General features: G+C 44.6%; 1 protein-coding gene across 2 annotated transcripts in view; it reads left to right on the top strand.

The window, feature by feature from the left end:
• Positions 1 to 21,159, top strand: part of PRPF8 (pre-mRNA processing factor 8) — a 34,939-nt gene that overhangs the window by 12,828 nt on the left and 952 nt on the right. For both annotated transcript variants that reach the window (XM_032428681.1, XM_032428683.1), the window contains exons 25-40: positions 12,036 to 12,283; positions 12,525 to 12,704; positions 12,912 to 13,047; positions 13,162 to 13,331; positions 13,480 to 13,609; positions 13,726 to 13,872; positions 14,069 to 14,229; positions 14,540 to 14,731; positions 15,124 to 15,361; positions 15,498 to 15,626; positions 17,152 to 17,265; positions 17,347 to 17,520; positions 17,819 to 18,012; positions 18,748 to 18,987; positions 19,087 to 19,228; positions 20,914 to 21,054. In XM_032428681.1, the coding sequence (XP_032284572.1) occupies positions 12,036 to 12,283; positions 12,525 to 12,704; positions 12,912 to 13,047; positions 13,162 to 13,331; positions 13,480 to 13,609; positions 13,726 to 13,872; positions 14,069 to 14,229; positions 14,540 to 14,731; positions 15,124 to 15,361; positions 15,498 to 15,626; positions 17,152 to 17,265; positions 17,347 to 17,520; positions 17,819 to 18,012; positions 18,748 to 18,987; positions 19,087 to 19,228; positions 20,914 to 21,054 (2,736 nt within the window). The remainder of the gene's footprint in view (positions 1 to 12,035; positions 12,284 to 12,524; positions 12,705 to 12,911; positions 13,048 to 13,161; positions 13,332 to 13,479; positions 13,610 to 13,725; positions 13,873 to 14,068; positions 14,230 to 14,539; positions 14,732 to 15,123; positions 15,362 to 15,497; positions 15,627 to 17,151; positions 17,266 to 17,346; positions 17,521 to 17,818; positions 18,013 to 18,747; positions 18,988 to 19,086; positions 19,229 to 20,913; positions 21,055 to 21,159) is intronic.

The raw sequence follows: 21,159 nt of genomic DNA, 5'->3' as shown, positions 1-21,159 counted from the left end.
ACTTAGTAGCAGCATGGCCAGACTGGGAGAATGCCGGGTCATCAGAGCCAAGGATGTCAGGAATTGGGGCGGGCATTTAACAGCGTCAGTTGCCTAAGAGTGTTTTAGTTAGATAAGGCCTGAAAAGTATCCATTGGATTTGGCAGTCAGGACGTCATTGGTGACCTTAGCAAGAGCTGTTTCAGAAATAGTGGGGATAGAAGCCAGATTGCAGTGGGTGAGGCTTTATGGGAAGTGAGGGAGTGGAGACAGCAAGGACTGGCAACTTGCCAGAGTTGGAGTAAGAGGAAGAAGGGCATTAGGTGCCACCTAGAGGGAGATCTAAGTCGAGGCAGTATTTTTTTTTTTTAAGATTTTTTTATTGTTATGTTAATCCCCATACATTACATCATTAGTTTTAGATGTAGTGTTCCATGATTCATTGTTTGTGCATAACACCCAGTGCTCCATGCAGAACGTGCCCTCCTCAATACCCATCACCAGGCTAACCCATCCTCCCACCCCCCCTCCCCTCTAGAACCCTCAGTTTGTTTTTCATAGTCCATCATCTCTCATAGTTCGTCTACCCCTCCGATTTCCCCCCCTTCATTCTTCCCCTCCTGCTATCTTCTTCTTCTTCTTTTTTTTTCTTTTTCTTTTTTTTTTTTAAAGATTTTATTTATTTATTTGAGAGAGAGAGAATGAGAGAGAGCACATGAGAGGGGGGAGGGGCAGAGGGAGAAGCAGACTCCCTGCCGAGCAGGGAGCCCGATGCGGGACTCGATCCTGGGACTCCAGGATCATGACCTGAGCCGAAGGCAGTCGCTTAACCAACTGAGCCACCCAGGCGCCCTCTTTTTTTTTTTTTTCTTAACATATATTGCATTATTTGTTTCAGAGGTACAGATCTGAGATTCAACAGTCTTGCACAATTCACAGCGCTTACCAGAGCACATACCCTCCCCAGTGTCTATCACCCAGTCACCCCATCCCTCCCACCCCACCCCCCACTCCAGCAACCCTCAGTTTGTTTCCTGAGATTAAGAATTCCTCATATCAGTGAGATCATATGATACATGTCTTTCTCTGTTTGACTTATTTCGCTCAGCATAATACTCTCCAGTTCTATCCACGTCCTTGCAAATGGCAAGATCTCATTCCTTTTGATGGCTGCGTAATATTCCATTGTATATATATACCACCTCTTCTTTATCCATTCATCTGTCGATGGACATCTTGGCTCTTTCCACAGTTTGGCTATTGTGGACATTGCTGCTATAGACATCGGGGTGCACGTACCCTTTCGGATCCCTACTTTTGTATCTTTGGGGTAAATACCCAGTAGTGCAATTGCTGGATCATATGGTAGCTCTATTTTCAACTTTTTGAGGAACCTCCATACTGTTTTCCAGAGTGGCTGCACCAGCTTGCATTCCCACCAACAGTGTAGGAGGGTTCCCCTTTCTCCGCATCCCCGCCAGTATCTGTCATTTCCAGTCAAGGCAGTATTTTTAAATGGGATTGACTTAAGGATGTTCCCATTAGGAAGGAGTCAGGGGCAGTTCAGGGTGCAGCAGACCAGTGTGGTAAGTGATGGAGCAGTGTTCCAAGAAGTTGAGTGTGGGGGTACAATAAAGGGTAAGCAGAGGGAAACATCCTCTGATCCTAAAAGGAAAGAGGTCTGGATAGATGTGAATTAAAGTTGAGTGGGAAATTACAATAAATCTCGAATTTTTCAGTTTTGCCTGGATTGGACTTGAGCACAGGGGTGAGGGTATTATAGGATTGTTGAAGAAACTGTGTTCCAGGTGGTTTTCAAGAAAACCAGGACAACTCTGAGTGTGAGTTCTGCCCAGAAACACTCAGCTACTCAATGACAGGGTGGGCAAAGTAGATCTATCGTAGCGGTGAGGTGATTCAGGATTGGGGTTTGCCAGAGGACTGTTGTGGAGTGGTAAGGGATTAGATGCAGGGAAATGCAGAGTGCTGGCCCCTGTTGGGATCCTGGATTTGTTTTGGGGGGTGGATGGGGGGTGGGAAGAGACCAGAAGAGGCCAAGGCCTTGGAAGAAAGTATAGGGATCAAAGGAGTAGATATGTGAGAGGTGAAAGCCTGAGTAATATCAGAGGTTAGGGAAACAGTTTAGAAGCAGTTAGAAGCACAGGTTCTGTAGTCCAGTCAGGTTCAGATCACAGCTCTATCACATAGCTAGTGGGATTTTGGGCGTGTCACCCACTTTGGGCCTCAGTTCCCTCCATAAAGTGGGGATACTAATGATGGGGTGCCTGGCTGGCTCAGTTGGAAGCACATGCAACTCTTGATCTCAGGGTTGTGAATTTGAGCCCTGAGTTGGGTATACAGATTACTTAATTAAATAAACTTTTTAAAAAATGGGGAGGGGTGCCTTGGTGGCTCAGATGGTTGAGCATCTGCTTTCGGCTCAGGTCATGATCTCCAGGTCCTGGGATCGAGCCCCTTGTCAGGCTCCCAGCTCAGCGTGGAATCTGCTTTTCCCTGTCCCCCTGCTTGTGGTCTGTCTGTCTCTCTCGAATGAATAAGATCTCGGGGCTGGGGGGGAGGGCGGATACTGAGGGGCAGCTGGGTGGTTCAGTCAGTTAAGCTTTTTTTTTTTTTTTTAAAGATTTTATTTATTTATTTGAGAGAGAATGAGATAGAGAGCATGAGAAAGGGGAGGGTCAGAGGGAGAAGCAGACTCCCTGCTGAGCAGGGAGCCCGATGCGGGACTTGATCCTGGGACTCCAGGATCATGACCTGAGCCGAAGGCAGTCGCTTAACCAACTGAGCCGCCCAGGCGCCCCAGTTAAGCTTCTGACTCTTGATTTCGGCTCAGGTCATGATCTCAGGGTTGTGAGATCAAGCCAGGACTCCCCTCTCAGTGGGGAGTCTGCTTTCTCTCTCTCTCTCTCAAATCTTTTTTAAAAATGGGGATATTGAATGTGTTATCTAGTTCAGAGGTCTTTTGTGAGAATTCATGAATGTAGTAAGTTATATTATTCAATAAATTGCTTAATAAACATTTGCTGTCATTAATTACAGGGATCAGGGATTGTGATCAGTTAATAAAATACTGGAATTTATTTCCTGAGGTGTGGTAAGGTAAAGTACTTGGAACAAAATTTCTTGGTCTTCCAAGATTGATAATAGAGGGAAATATCCAGTAGGGTAAGAGATGGCTGGACCTTAAGGCCCTATTCTTGTCCTCTAAAATTCCTTCCTCCTTGGACTCTTGGAATCATTGCTGCCGCTGCCACTTTAGATCCTCTCGTCATTCTTGCTTTAGGTATAATGTAGCACACTAGCCCGAGCTTGGAGACAGGACCGTTCCCTTCAGTCCTAGTAGGAGTTATAAAATAAGGCTGGGACTTTTTTTTATTTTTTTTTAAGGTATTATTTATTTATTTGACAGAGAGAGACACAGCGAGAGCAGGAACACAAGCATGGGGAGTGGGAGAGGGAGAAGCAGGCTTCCCGCGGAGCATGGAGCCCGATGTGGGGCTCGATCCCAGGACCGTGGGATCATGACCTGAGCCGAAGGCAGATGCTCAGCGACTGAGCCACCCAGGTGCCCCAAGGCTGGGACATTTAAGCAAGGTTTTGGTGAGGGCCAGTAACAGAAGGAAAACAGAGATGGACGTAGATAATCTGACTTATAAGGTGCAGCTTTCTTTCTTTTTCCTTTAAGATTATTTATTTATTTATTTGACAGAGATCGAGAGAGCACAAGCAGGGGGAGTGGCAGGCAGAGGGAGAAGCAGGCTTCCTGCTGAGCAGAGAGCCCGATGCAGGACTCAATCCCAGGACCCTGGGATCATGACCTGAGCCAAAAGCAGACGCTCAACCAACTGAGCCACCCAAGCATCCCAAGGTGCAGCTTTCTTAGCTTCAGTTTCAGAAGGGCCTTATGGCTACCTTCTTGCTTGGTTGCCTGCCTTCCCACTCTGCTTCCCTCACCAGGGAGTCCCTTTCTGCATGTCCAGATGACTTGAAGTCTAAAGCCAGAGGGACAGGGGCACCTGGGTGGGGCACTTGGGCAGCTCAGTCTGTTAGGCGTCTGCCTTTGGCTCGAGTCATGATCCTGGAGTCCTGGAATCGAGCCCCATGTCAGGCTCCGTGCTACGCGGGGAGCCTGCTTCCCCCCTGTCCCCCGCACTTGTGCTCTCTCTCGCTCTCTCTCTTTCTCTAAATATATATATTTTAAAGACTTTATTTTTTTTATTTGACAGAGAGCACACACAGCAGGGGGAGTGGCAGGCAGAGGGAGAAGTAGGTTCCCTGCAGAGCAGGGAGCCCGACGTGGGGCTTGATCCCAGGACCCTGGGATCACGACCTGAGCCCAAGGCAGACACCCAACCAACTGAGCCACCCAGGTGCCCCTAAATTCTTTTTTTTTTGAAGATTTTATTTATTTGAGGGGGGGGGCAGGGGCAGAGGGAGAGGGAGAAGCAGACTCCCCACTCAGCAGGGAGCCTGATGTGGGGCTGGATCCCAGGACCCTGGGATCATGACCTGAGCTGAAGGCAACCACTTAACCGACTGAGCCATCCAGGCGCCCTCTCTCTCTCTAAATGGATAAAAAAAAATCTTTAAAAAATGAAAAAATAAAGCCAGAGGGACAGACCTCAAGAGAACATCTATACCTGGCAGTAGATGTATTTCTCTGTACTTTGGGGGTTTTGTTTTGACTTCTATTTCACGTTATTTATTTCTAGACTTAATTTTTTATTATTTTTTTATTTTTTTAAAGATTTATTTATTTGACAGACGCAGAGAGAGAGGGAACACAAGCAGGGGGACTGGGAGAGGGAGAAGCAGGCTTCCCACGGAGCAGAGAGCCCGATGCGGGGCTTGATCCCAGGACTCTGGGATCATGACCCGATCCGGAGGCAGATGCTCCACCAACTGAGCCACCCAGGCGCCCCTAGACTTAATTTTTTAGAACAATTTTAGGTTTATAATAACTTGAGAGGAAGGGACAGAGATTTCTCATATACTCCCTGCCCCCACACATGCACAGCCTCCCCCATTATCAACACCACTCACCAGAGTGGTACCTTCTTTACCAAGGATAAACCTACACCAACGTATCATAATTATCCAAAGGCCATAGTATACCATCAGGTTCACTCTTGGTGCTGTATTTTCTGTGGGTTTGGACAAATCAAATTTTGGTAAGTCGTGTCTTTATTTTCATTCAGTTAAAAATATTTTCTAATTCCCCTTGAGAGTTTTTATTTCACCCATATGTTTTTTAGAAGTATGCTACTTAATTTAAAAATATTTGAGGGGTTTCCAAGTATTTTTGTTATTAGTTGCTAGTGTAATTCCATTATGGTCAGAAAACATACTTTGTATGATCTTAGTTTTTCCAAATGTCTAAGACTTGTTCTGTGGTCTAGCATATAAGGTCTGTCTTGGTGACTGTCTCATGTATACTTGAAAAGAATCTGTATTCTTACTGTTGGGTAGTGTTTTATAAATGTCAGGTCAGATTGAACGATTGTGTTGTTCAAGTCTTTCTACATCCTTAATGATTTTTTTGTCTACTTCTGTCAATTACTGAGAGAAGAGTCTTGGAAATCTCCAATTGTGGATTTATTTATTTCCTCTTTCAGGTCCATCTCTTTTGTTTTGGGGTTGTTTTGTTTTGTTTTTGGAAGGGGTTGTTCAGAGACACAGTTCACTTTATTAAAAGACATTCAAGCTTTGGGGCGTGTGACTCAAGTCTGTTAAGGGTCTGACTTCAGCTTAGGTCATGAACCCAGGGTCCTGGGATCAAGCACCGTGTCAGGCTCCGCACTCGGCAGGGAGTCTGCTTGTCTCTCTTCTCCCTCTGCTGCCGCCCCTCCTTTGCCTCTTGCCTCCCCCCGCCCCTCGCTTGTGCTCCTGCATGTGCGCGTACACTCTAATAAATAAATAAGACATCCAGTCTTTTAGTGTAAAGCCACATGACGTTTTTCAAGAAAATTGTATTTTTTGAGCATGGAAGAATTTCTGAAGTTCAGAAATCTGGAATCTTTAAAATATTTAGAAAAAATTACCCACATAACAATTAGGTTGTAATTGTATAAAAAGGCAGGACATTTTGTTGAATACGACTGAAAGTTGGGCAAAATATAGTTGACTTGCAGATGGAAAACCAACAAGAATTCATCCAAGCTATTAGCAGGCTTAGGGGAGTGGGGGGCCATTTCATTGATACCAAAATGCAAACTGACAAGCATTTTGTCCAAGGAGGAGTGAACCTGAATACAGGTGATGACCAAGGGAGTGCGCCAGATGGAGAGCTATGTCATGTACCTCGAGACCGCTAGGGTTAGAACCGGAATTTGTAACTGGTAAACACAAATATACCACTACTGTTTGTTTGTTTAAGATTTTATTTATTTATTTGACAGAGACAGCGAGAGAGGGAACACAAGCAGGGGGAGTGGGAGAGGGAAAATCAGGCTTCCTGCTGAGCAGGGAGCCTGGTGTGGGGCTTGATCCAAGGACCCTGGGATCATGACCTGAGCCGAAGGTAGACGCTTAATGACTGAGCCACCCAGGCCCCCCATGGTTTTTTTTGTTTTGTTTGTTTTGAAAGATTTTATTTATTTGAGAGAGAGAGAGACATAACACAAGTGGTGTGGGGGGGGGAGAAGCAGTCTCCCCACTGAGCAAGGAGCCCAACACAGGGCTAGATCCCAGGACCTTGGGATCATGACCTGAGCCGAAGGCAGCCTTGTAACAGACTGAGCCACCTAGGCACCCCTACAAAGACACTTTTTTAAAAACGATTTTATTTGTTTAAGAGTGAGCGAGAGAGAGCATACTAACGGGGGGAGGGGCAGAGGGAGAGGGAGAAACAGGCTCCCTGCTGAGCAAGGAGCCCAACTTCGGGCTTGATCCCAGGACCCTGGGATCATGACCTGAGCCGAAGGCAGACACTTAACGGACTGAGCCACCCAGGCACCCGTACAAAGGTACTTCTATACATAATGAGCAACTCTGTTGATACTCCTGGAAGGAATATGTATTGTTCATATCCCTGGACATAATTACATGATTGTTTTGAGTTTTCTGCTTCAACAGGACCACCATTTCTTTTTGTGTTATATGTTTTGAAGCTCTGTAATTAGGTATATATTCAGGATTATCATGACTCTGTGCCTAGCATGGAGCCCAGTGCAGGGCTTGAACTCACAACCCTGAGCTCAAGACCCGTGCTGAGCTCAAGAGTCAGACGCTTAACTGATTGAGCCACCCAGGCGCCCCATAGGATTGTATCTTCTTAATTGATTCTTTTATCATTATAAAATGCACCTTTTTATTCATGTAATATTCTCTGTCCTGAAGTCTACTTTGTCTGATACCATTAATGCTACTGGGGCTTTGTTTTGTGTTTGCATGGATAGCTTTTTCTGTCTTTTTACTCTTAACTTCCAGTTAAGTTTAATAGAATATCAATATAGTTGGGTTCAAATCTGCCCATCATGTTCTTTGTTTTTTAATCTTTTTTTTTTTTCCTGCTTTCTTTTGGATTGAGTGGGGGTTTTTTTGTTTTTGTTTTTGGCTTTTTAAGATTTTTTTTTAAGATTTTTATTTGTTTATTTTACAGGGAGAGAGACAGAGAGAGGGAACACGAGCAGGGGGAGTGGGAGAGGGAGAAGCGGGCTTCCTGCTGAGCAGAGAGCCTGATGCAGGACTCGATCCCAAAACCCTGGGATCACGACATGAGCTGAAGGCAGACACTTAACGACTGAGCCACCCAGGCACCCCGTATTTTTTTTTTTTTTAAGTAATCTCTGCACCAAGCATAGGGCTTGAATTCACATGCTCCACCAGCTGAGCCAGCCAGGTACCCTGGGTGGGTTTTTTGTTTTGTTTGATTTAGTTTCACTCTTTGCTTAGTAACTACATGTATTTTTTTGTTTTTTGGGGTGTTTTTTTGGTTGCTCTGTACATCTCTGACATATTACAGTCTCTACTGTGCCCATTAGTCTACTGCTAAGATCACTTTGCATGTAGTACGAGAACCTTACAACACTGTACTTCCATTTCCCCCCTCTCTTTGTAGAATTTTTTCATATGTTTTAACTGTACCTGTATTATAAATACAACAGTTTATTACTAATTTTGCTTTAAATAGCCTTTATCTTTTATAAAAATTACAAAATGAGCAAAAATATCTTTTACATTTTACTCACATACTTTATCTGGTTTTCTCCATTACTTCATGTAGATCCAGATTTCCATCTAGTGTTTTCATTCTGCTTAAAGAATTTCCTTTAACATTTCTTGTAGTAACAGTCTACTGGCAGTGAATACACTCTGCTTTTGTTTGTCTGAAAAAGTGTTTACTTTGCCTTCATTTCTATTAATGTAAACTGTTACTTTCTTTTGCAATTTTACAATGTTATTAATTCCATTAGTGTAATTTTTTTATTTCAGATACTGTAATTTTTATCTCTAGGCATTCTGTCTGGGTACTTAGTATCTTTTCTCTCCTTATTGTGTTCATGTTTTTCTTTATATATTCAAGCATAATTATAAGATTTGTTAAATAGCTGTTTTAAAAAGGTCCTTGTTTCCTGATTTCATTATTTGTGTTATTGCTAGGTCTGTTTCTGTTGATTGAGTTTTTTCTGATTATGGATAATTCATTCCTATTTTTTTTTGCATGAATGGTAATTTTTTATTACATGCTAGAAATTTTGAGTTTTACATTATTTATAGGTTTTGTTATGTTTTGTTAAAGAGAATTGTGTTATGATGTGCAGTTCAGTAACTTGTGGATTAGTTTGATCCTTTTAAGACTTGCTTTTAAGCTTGGTTATGGCAAATCTATAGCACCCTTTGTTCTGGAGTTAATGTACCTCCGTTGCTAGGTTGATAACTTTCTTGGGGCTCTACCCAATTCCCATGTATTACAAGGGCTCTCTACTCTGGTAGGTAGGAACACAAACTGTTGGCAACCTTATATGACCTGTGGGACTTGTTTAGCTTTCTGATCTGTGGCGTTCTTTTTTATTATTACCATTTAAATTCAGTTAGCCAACGTATAATACATCATTAGTTTCAGGTGTAGAGTTCAGTTAATCATCAGTTGCCTATGACACCCAGTGCTTATCACATCCAGTGCCATCCTTAATGCCCATCACCCAGTTACCTCATCCCCTCACCCACCTCCCCTCCAGCAACCCTCAGTTTGTTCCCTAGAGTTAAGAGTCTCTGGGTGTTCTTCTAGACCTTGGAGTTTTACTGCATACAGATTGGTACTCAGCCAAAAGATCCCTTCATGGATCTCCAGAAATCGCTTTCTGAGAACTTGCTTCTCTCTAGTACTTCTACCCCACAAATTCTAGCTGCCTTGGCCTCCTGAATTCTAATCTGTGTCTCTTCAATTCAGTGAGACTATTGGGCTTTGTTTCCGTTACCCCTCCATGTGTATGGTGCAGCTGGGAAACTGCCAATAGGCAGGAAGCTGGGGCAGTTGTGGGGCTCACTTCATTTGTTTGCTTTTTCTCAAGGGTCATGGTCTGTGTTGCCTATTTGTCAGTTGTCTCAAGATACTGTTTTATGTATTTTGCTTAGTTTTGTAGTTCTTTATAGTGGGAAGGTAATTTCTGTGGCCCCATTAGTTTTCATTCCCTCTATTAATTTCTAGTAGTTTTTCTCATCCCTTTTCCTCCTCTGCCCACCCCAGATTACTTAACTATGTTTGCTTTTTTTTTTTTTAAGAGGTATTCAAATAAGTCCATTTTAATAAGATCCTCTACATACACACATTTGCTACTGAAAATTGAAATAGCACAAAAAAATTTTATTACAATTTTTGAAAACCGCAAAATCTAGCATACACATCTGCCCTAATCATGCTCTAACCAAACCACCAAAGTTTTCTCTGTATTCCTTCTGCACAAGTTACTTGGCTTCCAATTTTTGAGGTTAGGTCTTGTCTTAATGACTTCAGGCCTCTCAAACACACAGGCAACACTCAAAATCTATTAGTGCTTCCTTAGGTCAAATCAAAAGGTGGAAGTGTACTGAAGTCATTCAAATGCAAACTACAGGATTCCTCACAAATTACTGGTATGAAGGTAGAAAAGATACAAAAAGAAAAACTTTATAATATCATAGATTACCAAAATATTATAGTTTGCCCTAACATAGAGCAGCTTTCCAAAGCTGCTGCAAAATGATCCTAAAATCACTAAGAAGAAACCGTACAAGAATAAAGTTTATGTTTACATTGGCTCTACATCATAATCCTCCATGCTGGTTTCCTCAGAAAGATCTTTATGATACAGGCAGTAATGACAGTGACATCTAAATCTTTCTACCCTTGATTCACCCTCCTCAGCTTCCTTCTGCTGTAGATCTTTTTGAAGCTGGGACCCCAGGCTGAGATAGCGCTGGTACTGAATCATTTGAATCATCCTTGCCATCCTTTCTTTCCGAGCAGTTAAAGTCGTTACTCCAGTCCTCCTCCCGCTGCTGCTAAGGATGCGCTCAACGAGCCCCTGTGGTTTCTTCTCTCTGTCCTGCTGCTGGGGTGGATATTCTGGTAGAGGGAAAGGGAGTTTGATACTAGAGTCGACAGTCAATTTACCAAGGTTCTTTGTTAATACTTTGGAGATAGTTTGAGAGGCACCCGAGCCTTCCTGGGACTTCTCTTCACTGGGCATCTGAGATGATCCCAGGGCCCAGGTTGGGTAAAGCTGCTTTGGCGAATCCATTGGAAGCCTAGTCACAGACCGAAGCTCCTCCTAGATCTTTGGGGTCCAGTGGGAGGTGATGCTCAAGACTCAGCTTGCTACGAAGTACCCTGGGAAGAACTTTATAGCCCAAAAGGAGCGAGAAAAACCCAAACTCCTTTGGAGTGGCAAGAGAAAGAACAAACCTCAGAGTTCCCATCGGGTTTCCTCTTAAAACTACCACTATATTTGCTCTTATTTTAAGTGTTTATATTGCCTTAGTTGATTTTTTTTGAGATTAAATTCACACTTTAAAAATATACAATTCACTGGTTTTCAGTATATTCATAAAATTGTGCAACCATCACCACTATCTAATTCTAGAACATTTTCATCACCCCCAACAGGAACCCTATACCCATGAACAGTCATTCATTCCCCATTGTTCCCCCCACATCTAGCTCCTGGCAATCACGAATCTTCTTTCTGTCTATATGATTTTGCCTATTCTGGACATTTCATATAAATGGAATTGTGCAATATGTGACTTTTTTGCCTGGTTTCCTTTTTTTTAAGATTTATTTATTTTAGAGTGAGAGAGAGCACGTGTGTGCGAGTAGGGGGTGGGGCAGACCAGGAGAGAAAATCTTCAGACTCCCCACTGAGCATGGAGCCCGATGTAGGGCTCAATCCCAGGACCCTGAGATCATTATCTGAGCCGAAACCAGGAGTCAGATGCTTAACTGACTGTGCCACCCAGGCGTCCCTGTCTAGTTTCTTTAACCTAACACGTTTTAAAGATTCATCTGTGTTGTAGCATGTATCAATACTTGAACCTTTTCATTTATGAGTAATATTCTTTTATATGGATATACCACATTTTGTTTAGCCATTTGTCAGTTGATGGACATTTGGGTTCCCCCCCCCCCCACTTTTTGGCTATTACGAATAATGCTGTTGAGAACATTTGTGTACACATTTTTGTGTGGACATATGTTTTCATTTCTCTTGGGTATATGCTTAGGAGTAGAATTGCTGGATCATATGGTAACTATGTTTAACCTTTTGAGGTGATTCAACCATTGTACCATTTCACATTCCCACCAGCAGTACATGAGTGTTCCATTTTCTTCACACACTTGCCAGCAGTTGTCACTGCTTTATAGCCATTACTGTGGGTGTTAAATAGTATCTCATAGTAGTTTTGATTTATATATACTTTCCTAATGACATTGAGCTCAAATTTTCCTTGAGAACTAGGGAGAATTTAATTAACTGGATCAAGTAGTCCCTACCACCTCCCCCCACCCCTGCGGCGCATAGCTCATGTATAATTTACTTTCTCCCCACTTTTTTCAGATTGTGAATAAGTGGAACACAGCTCTTATAGGCCTTATGACATACTTTCGGGAGGCGGTGGTGAACACCCAGGAGCTCCTGGACTTGCTAGTGAAGTGTGAGAATAAGATCCAGACACGTATCAAGATTGGCCTCAACTCCAAGATGCCCAGTCGGTTCCCTCCTGTTGTGTTCTATACCCCTAAGGAGTTGGGTGGACTCGGCATGCTCTCAATGGGCCATGTGCTCATCCCCCAGTCTGACCTCAGGTAGGACTTGGTTGAAAATCTTGCTACGGGTGCCTGGCTGCCTCAGTTGGAAGAGCATGCAACTCTTCATCTCAGGGTCATGAGTTTGAGCCCCATGTTGGGTGTAGAGATGACTTAAATAAATAAATATACAAAAAAACTTTTTTAAAAAAGGGGGGAAAAAGAAAATCTTGCTAGACCCTATTTCTTTACTTTTAGGTTTTATTATTTTTTTTTCTAAACTTGATTGTGCCCCAAACAGGTGGTCCAAGCAGACAGATGTAGGTATCACACACTTTCGTTCAGGAATGAGCCATGAAGAAGACCAGCTGATTCCCAACTTATACCGCTACATACAGCCATGGGAGAGCGAGTTCATTGATTCTCAACGGGTCTGGGCTGAGTATGCACTGAAGAGACAAGAGGCCATTGCTCAGAACAGGTACACATCCAGGAAGGCATAGCAGTCCCGTCAGGAGTGTGGAGGGGTGATCTTTGAGCCTTGCATGGAGGTCAGGAGCAGAGCATGCCATATTTTTATGGAGACAAGGAAGTACGTTCTACATCTGACCCCTTTGCCCTTGGCCAAGCAGGGAATGCTAAACTCTCTGTGAACACATGCTTGACTTAGATGTTTTTTCTTTGACAGACGACTGACCTTAGAAGATCTAGAAGATTCATGGGATCGTGGCATTCCTCGAATCAACACCCTCTTCCAGAAGGACCGGCACACGTTGGCTTATGATAAGGGCTGGCGTGTTCGAACTGACTTTAAGCAGTACCAGGTACATGAAGGGGATGGTAGAGATTTTCCCTGAATTAAAAGAATCCGTGGTCCGTGCCAGGAATCTGGGGCAGTAGGCACCCAGAAGCTTGATGGTACCTGCCTTGCCATCTAGGTTTTGAAGCAGAACCCTTTCTGGTGGACACATCAGCGGCATGATGGGAAGCTCTGGAACCTGAACAACTACCGTACAGACATGATCCAGGCCCTGGGTGGTGTGGAAGGCATACTGGAACACACACTCTTCAAGGGCACTTACTTCCCTACTTGGGAGGGGCTTTTCTGGTGAGGATTCTCTTCTCTCCTTAGAAGAACCTGTCACAATCCTCTGAGCTCAACCCTTGTGTGCTTTTTTGTTCTCCTCTGGTGTTTACCAGAGAGCAGTGCTCTGGGAGATGGCAGGGCATCACTTTAACTGGCCTCTTCTTCCCAGGGAAAAGGCCAGTGGTTTTGAGGAGTCTATGAAGTGGAAGAAGCTAACTAATGCTCAGCGATCAGGATTGAACCAGATTCCCAATCGTAGATTCACCCTCTGGTGGTCCCCAACCATCAACCGAGCCAACGTGAGTGTGATTGATCTGGGAGACAGGAAGCTAAAAGCAAGTGTTTCTACTTCCTAAATTATATCCTAAGAACCAAAGTCTCTTGACCTCTGGTGTCCCTCTCTTTTTCCTGTCAGGTATATGTAGGCTTTCAGGTGCAGCTGGACCTGACGGGTATCTTCATGCATGGCAAGATCCCCACACTGAAGATCTCTCTTATCCAGATCTTCCGAGCTCACTTATGGCAGAAGATCCACGAGAGCATTGTGATGGACTTGTGCCAGGTGGGCCAGAATTGAGGGGAGAGGGGACCACCAGAAGTCAGGTCAGCTTACTGTGGCATATGGGAAATCCACCCTGGCAGCACTGAGGATGAGACTTGCATTGTGGTGCCAGGTGCCACATTATCTGAAATTCTACAAGCCGTCATTCCTAGTGGGCTTCCATAAGCAGTCATAACCTTTCTACCTTTGCCTCCAGGTGTTTGATCAGGAACTGGATGCACTAGAAATTGAGACTGTACAAAAGGAGACAATTCACCCGCGGAAGTCCTATAAGATGAATTCTTCCTGTGCAGATATCCTGCTCTTTGCCTCCTATAAGTGGAATGTCTCTCGGCCCTCATTGCTGGCCGACTCCAAGTAAGTGCCTTATAACCAAGCCCTAGGCATTCAGGAAGCTTGGTTTTACTGTTCTTCTAGCAGTGCTACTTCAGGAATTGTCCCTGTCTGCTTTTCTTTCTGATTTGGGTCCAGTGCCATCCCTGGATCCTGTCAGCACCCTCAAAGGTCTGCTGATTCTCTAGGTGAGGGGCTTGCTGATCGGAACAGGCAAAGGGATTGGGAATTTTGAGGTTTAGATGTAATGATTGAGAGTTAATGTGGTTCTGGGACATTGGTGATATTGGTGGCTTCTTGGAAGTGTGGATTCCTGACCTCTCTCTACCCGCAGGGATGTGATGGATAGTACCACTACTCAGAAGTATTGGATTGATATCCAGTTGCGCTGGGGGGACTATGATTCCCATGACATTGAACGCTACGCCCGGGCCAAGTTCCTGGACTACACCACAGACAACATGAGTATCTACCCTTCGCCCACTGGTGTGCTCATTGCCATTGACCTGGCATATAATCTGCACAGGTAAGTTGGTGCTCAGAAGCTTTTCTATCAGCTCCATACTTTATTTATTAATTTTATTTATTTTTTAAGTAAATTACGGCCAAAGTGGGGCTTGAACTCAAGATTCTGAGATCACAGAGAATTGTACACAGAGGCAAGGAAGAAAAAGTCAGTGACCCAGAAAAAGAAAGTGCCACCTTGGCAAACTAAAATACACATGTGCGTTAAAGTATGGGGCCAATTCGGGTGCCTGCTGCCACACTCAGAGTATGTACATGTGTTTTTTAGTGTACCTGAGCAGACACTTGTCTGCCTGGCCAGCAGTCTTGTCTTTCTCTCTAGAGTTCCATTTTACCTTGTTCCTGGGGCTGCCAACCTGGTCTTCACTCTTCTTGCCTCTTCTATTCCCATAGTGCCTATGGAAACTGGTTCCCAGGCAGCAAGCCTCTCATACAGCAGGCCATGGCCAAGATCATGAAGGCAAACCCTGCCTTGTATGTGTTACGTGAACGGATCCGCAAGGGCCTGCAGCTCTATTCATCTGAGCCCACTGAGCCCTATCTGTCCTCTCAGAATTATGGTGAGCTCTTCTCCAACCAGATTATCTGGTTTGTGGATGACACTAATGTCTACAGAGTGACTATCCACAAGGTGAGAATTAGAAGCAATGTAGGGATGTGGGGCTCTGTATATGCCTATGGGAGGGTGATGAGGCAAATGTGTACATACGGGGTGAAGGCATGATGGTTGTGTCTAGGCCATGCTAACTGATGTCATCATTCTTTAGACCTTTGAAGGGAACTTGACCACCAAACCCATCAACGGGGCCATCTTCATCTTCAATCCACGCACAGGGCAGCTGTTCCTCAAGATAATCCACACATCTGTGTGGGCTGGACAGAAGCGTTTGGGGCAGGTGAGCCAGTTAAAGGACAGAGAAGCTGTAAACTTTTTCTACCCCTTTTTCTACCTCTTACTACCCCTTTTTCTTTGGGGGGTGTATGTGAGAGATGGTGGAGGTAGGGGATATCTTCCTGTTTCTCTCTCAGAGATTAAGGGTATCTCATTTGAACCTTTTCCCTGAATTACTTAACTTGAGAAGTTCTCTCCTATAGAGGGCCCAGCAGTGTGTGAGGTCCTTCATTACCCACAGTTGGTCTCTCTGTTTCTTGACTCTCCCATCTTTAACCTATCTGGAACGAGACTACCAAAAGTCACCTTTCTAAAGGGAACAAATATTCTTAAAACATCACTTTTACCTAATTTCTACCTCTAAGCCTTTGGTAGCCCGTTTCTTCTTGCTGAATTAACTCTTCTTTGGCTTCCTAGACACTTAATATCTGGCTGGGTTATAACCTGTCCAACCATGGTTTCTCTTCCTTTAAAACCTGTTTCCTGGGCACTTGGGTGGCTCAGTCGGTTGAGCGTCTGGCTTAGGCTCAGGTCATGATCCCACGGGCCTGGGATGGAGCCTGAGTCTATCGGGCTCCCTGCTCAGCGGGGAGTCTGCTTCTCCTTCACCCTCTGCCCCCCCCATCCCCCCACTTATGCTTGCATGCTTTCTAATTAATTAATTAATTAAAAACTCCTGTTTCCAGGGACACTTGGGTGGCTCAGTCGGTGAAGCGTCTGCCTTCGGCTCAGACCATGACCTCAGGGTCCTGGGATTGAGTCCCGCATCGGGCTCCCTGCTCGGTGGGGAGTCTGCTTCTCCCTCTCCCTCTGCTGCGCTCTCTCTCTCTCTGACAAAAAGTAAATACTTAAAAAAAAAATAAAACACCTGTTTCCTCTTGTAAACAATCTGGTGTCCTACTATCCCCAAACTCTTGTTCATTTCCACTTCTGTGGCTTTGCTTATATAGCTTCTTTCTAGAATGAACTCCCTTCTTTACTCTGTTAATCACAGTCTTACTTGTTCCTTAAGACGTTTTTCTTTGTGCAGTGGGGCGCCTGGGTGGCTCAGTCGGTTAAGCATCCGACTCTTGATTTCGGCTTGGGCTGTGATCTCAGGGTTGTTGGATCGAGCCCTCTCATCCAGCTCTGCACTGAGTGCGGAGTCTGCTTGAGATTCTCTTTTTCTCTCTGCCCCTCCCTTCACTTGTGTGCGTGCACGCTCTCTCTCTCTAAATAAATAAAGTCTTCCTGTTTCTTTATGTAGCTTTTTATGATCTTTAGCCTTAATTTATTTTGTCCCTGACATATTATGTAATTAAATACTGGTTTGTGGTACATCTTGTATGACTTTACTTTGGCCAGCTAGGTTGAAAAAGCCTTTTGGGCAAGGCCATTTGATACTTTTTTGCATCTCTAAAGTACCCAACATTCAATAGCAGTGCACAATAGAAACGTAGGTTGATTATTTCAAGACTAGGATCTTTTGTTGTAGTTGACCTTGAGATGGTAGAAACTCAATTTCTGTTTCCTCCCCTCTTGCTTTTTAGTTGGCTAAATGGAAGACAGCTGAGGAAGTGGCTGCCCTCATCCGATCTCTGCCTGTGGAGGAGCAGCCCAAGCAGATCATTGTCACCAGGAAGGGCATGCTGGACCCATTGGAGGTGAGAGGTGGTTGAGGTGGAAGAGAGGAGGGCTGAGACCTGCAGGCTCTGTTTCTAATCTTGGACTTGATCTTGTTTCAGGTGCACTTGCTAGACTTTCCCAATATTGTGATCAAAGGATCAGAGCTCCAGCTACCTTTCCAGGCTTGTCTCAAGGTGGAAAAGTTTGGGGACCTCATCCTTAAAGCCACTGAACCCCAGATGGTTCTCTTTAATCTCTACGATGACTGGCTCAAGACTATCTCATCCTACACGGTATGAAACCCTAACAAAGAGGGTCAGTCTAAGAGGAGTGGGTCTGGGGCCATGAGACAATCCTGTGCCTTCCTTAGCTTTTCCCCAGGTCCCCTATGAGGTCATTTTCACATCTTCAACCTGTGGATGAGATAGCAACTCTATGCTCCGCATATAAAGTTGACTGGGGGATCAGGGGAGGCTGCACCTTAGAGGCTGAAATCAATTCCTGGGTTCCCTGAAAGGATAGGATCGAGGAAAGGGGGAGGATATCTAGTGGCTGATCCCCTGCCCCCCTTGCTGCCATATCTCTTCTCAGGCTTTCTCCCGCCTCATCCTGATTCTGCGTGCCCTGCATGTGAACAATGACCGGGCGAAGGTGATCCTGAAGCCAGACAAGACTACTATTACAGAACCACACCACATCTGGCCCACTCTGACTGACGAGGAGTGGATCAAGGTGGAGGTGCAGCTAAAAGATCTTATCTTGGCTGACTACGGCAAGAAAAACAAGTGAGCAGTGGTGGTGGGGAGACAGATGGAAGATCCTAAAAGGATGAAATGAATGGTTCAGTATATGGTTTCTGGGTTTTTTGGAAACATTTAGGTTCAGAAACTTCTCAAGGAATTGTCCTGGGGATGCCTATAGAAAAGAGGTAGGCAATGTCTTCAGATAATGTAGAAAATGTCTGTTCCAGGGCTTCGGTCTGATTCTTGGGCATTTTTTCATGTTGCCATTTTGAGCAGGGCATTTCTTTACTGTCCATACATTACAGGAAGTTTTAACGTCCCGGATCCCCAGGTACCATTGCTAACAGCACGCACACACCCCTTCCTTCCCCCTCCCTGTCATTGTGGCAACCAAAAAATAAGAATGTCCATAGATTTCCAGGTACACCTAGGGTGACGAACAGTACTAGCTGTGGTTGAGAACATGTTCTAAGGGTTTCTATTTTTGAGAATTGTCCTATAAACCAGGGCATTTGTGTCAAAGAAAAGAGGAATGTCTGGCTACTGAGCAGGTTTGAGCATGGCTGAAAGGTGTACATGCACAGAGCCATCTGGGCTGTGCTAAATCTTACCGGTATTAGTACGTGTCCACGTCACACTTCCTTTACAGATGCCACTTGAGGATTGTCTGGGGTAAGGGTCTGGGGTCCCCTGTCTTACCAAGTTACACTCTTGCCTTTGGGATATAACTGACCGAGGGGAAGGGATCTTGTGGTGTGATCCATGCTGTCCCCACAGTGTGAATGTGGCATCACTGACACAGTCGGAAATTCGAGACATCATCCTGGGTATGGAGATCTCGGCACCGTCACAGCAGCGGCAGCAGATAGCGGAGATTGAGAAGCAGACCAAGGAGCAGTCTCAGCTGACAGCAACACAGACTCGTACTGTCAACAAGCATGGCGATGAGATCATTACTTCTACCACCAGCAACTATGAGACCCAGACTTTCTCCTCTAAGACTGAATGGAGGGTTAGGTACTGTAAGGGACGGGAGGGCTTAGGGATGGCAAAGCCTACTTAACACTCCCTGCGGTGCTAGGCCGGAGAAATGCTGACGTTCCCCACCGTTTTTAGGGCCATCTCTGCTGCCAACCTTCACCTAAGGACCAATCATATCTATGTTTCATCTGATGACATCAAGGAGACCGGTTATACCTATATCCTTCCCAAGAATGTGCTTAAGAAGTTTATCTGCATATCTGACCTTCGGGCCCAAGTGAGTAAGTGTGCTCAACTAGTCCATAGTGTGTGCCCAATATTTTATGTGCCTAAAACTCAACCTGAGATTGCCTGGAACTTAAGGTGCTGGTTTCAGGATTCACGGATGAGTAAATATATATATATTAAGAATGGCCGAGGGGCACCTGGGTGGCTCAGTTGGGCGTCTGCCTTCAACTCGGGTCATGATCCCAGAGTTCCGGGATCGAGCCCTGCTTTGGGCTCCCTGCTCGGTGGGGAGTCTGCTTCTCCCTCTGCCCCTCACCCCACTCATGTTCTCTCTCTCTCACTCTCTGTTTCTCTCTCAAATTAAAAAAAAAAAGAATGGCTGAAACAGCAGGAAAGGTTTTGGCTCCCATCAAATATTAAAACATTATAAAGCTATGGCAATTAAGAAAATGATCCAAAATTTATTGGATGAGGATAGCATATAATCAGAAACAGATTCATGTGGATATAATAAATGTGTATCAGATCTGTAGAATTAAGGATGCCTTATCATACTGAAACAATCAGAACCCTGCCTCACAACATATAAAAAATAAAATGCATGTAAAGATCTGCATGTAAAATACTAAGCTGTAGAGTATCCCAACACTAAGGATAGCCTTCTTAAGACATAAAACCCAAAACCATAATCAAAATTAATAACTTGTGTATGACAAAGACGTACTAAAAACAAGAAAATATTTGCATAATTCTAAAAAAAGATGGATTAGAATCTAGAATGGGGAATTATCAGAAGTTGATTTAAAAACAGATAACTGGGGCGCCTGCGTGGCTCAGTCGGTTAAGCATCTGCCTTGGGCTCAGGTCATGATCCCAGGGTCCTAGGATCAAGTCCCACATTGGGCTCCTTGCTCAGCGGGGAGCCTGCTTCTCCCTCTGCCTGCAGCTCCCCCTGCTTGTGCTCTCGCTCTCTGACAAATAAAATCTTTAAAAAAAAAAAATCTGGGGGCGCCTGGGTGGCTCAGTCGTTAAGCGTCTGCCTTCGGCTCAGGTCATGATCCCAGGGTCCTGGGATCGAGCCCCGCATCGGGCTCCCTGCTCAGCGGGAAGCCTGCTTCTCTCTCTCCCACTCCCCCTGCTTGTGTTCCCTCTCTCACTGTGTCTCTCTCTGTCAAATAAATCAATCTTAAAAAAAAAAAAAAAAAATCTGAAGGTAGTTCAGAAAAGGAACTACAGATGGCAAATGAAAAGATGCTCAACTTTACAGGTAATCAGGGAATTCATATTGTATAAAACACCCAATTTGTGGCCTCACGTTGGTGAATTTGAAAAGATTGTTGATATCCTGTGTCGTGATCTTACAGGAACACAGGTTCTCTTACTTTGTTGATGGCAGTGTAAAATTTAAAATACCACCTAGTGGTGGATTTCAAGATGTGTTCAGCTGCGAAAATTCATGAGCCGTGTATTGGTGTGCTCATTTATTTATGGATACTATACAGATCATACTATGCAGATTCCTGGACCCCAACTGAGATTCTGATGTGGTAAGTCTGAGATGAGGTCCATGTTTGCATTTTTAACAGGCACCCCAGGTGATTCTGATGCAAGAGATTCTGACCACATTCTGACCTATTCTTTATTCTTGGGGAAGGGAACAAAACACTGGGCTAACAGCCCAGAGTCTAGAGTGGTACTAAGAATCATTTTGGTTCTTGACTCCCTTGTTTCCAGATTGCAGGATACCTGTATGGGGTGAGCCCACCAGATAACCCCCAGGTGAAGGAGATCCGCTGCATTGTGATGGTACCACAGTGGGGCACTCACCAAACCGTGCACCTGCCTGGCCAGCTGCCCCAGCATGAGTACCTCAAGGTCAGTGGAGGTGTGGGAGGATGGGGGCTTTCTTCTGTCGGAGTGGTGGAGGGAAGGCAGCCGTATTAACTCTCATGGAGGTGATTCCTATCTGCAGATGGGGAT

Source organism: Phoca vitulina, unplaced genomic scaffold (genome assembly GCF_004348235.1).
Source record: "Phoca vitulina isolate PV1807 unplaced genomic scaffold, GSC_HSeal_1.0 scaffold40, whole genome shotgun sequence".
NCBI lineage: Eukaryota > Metazoa > Chordata > Mammalia > Carnivora > Phocidae > Phoca > Phoca vitulina.
Note: the sequence above shows the minus strand (reverse complement) of the source record. Positions and strands in the feature narration are given on the sequence as shown.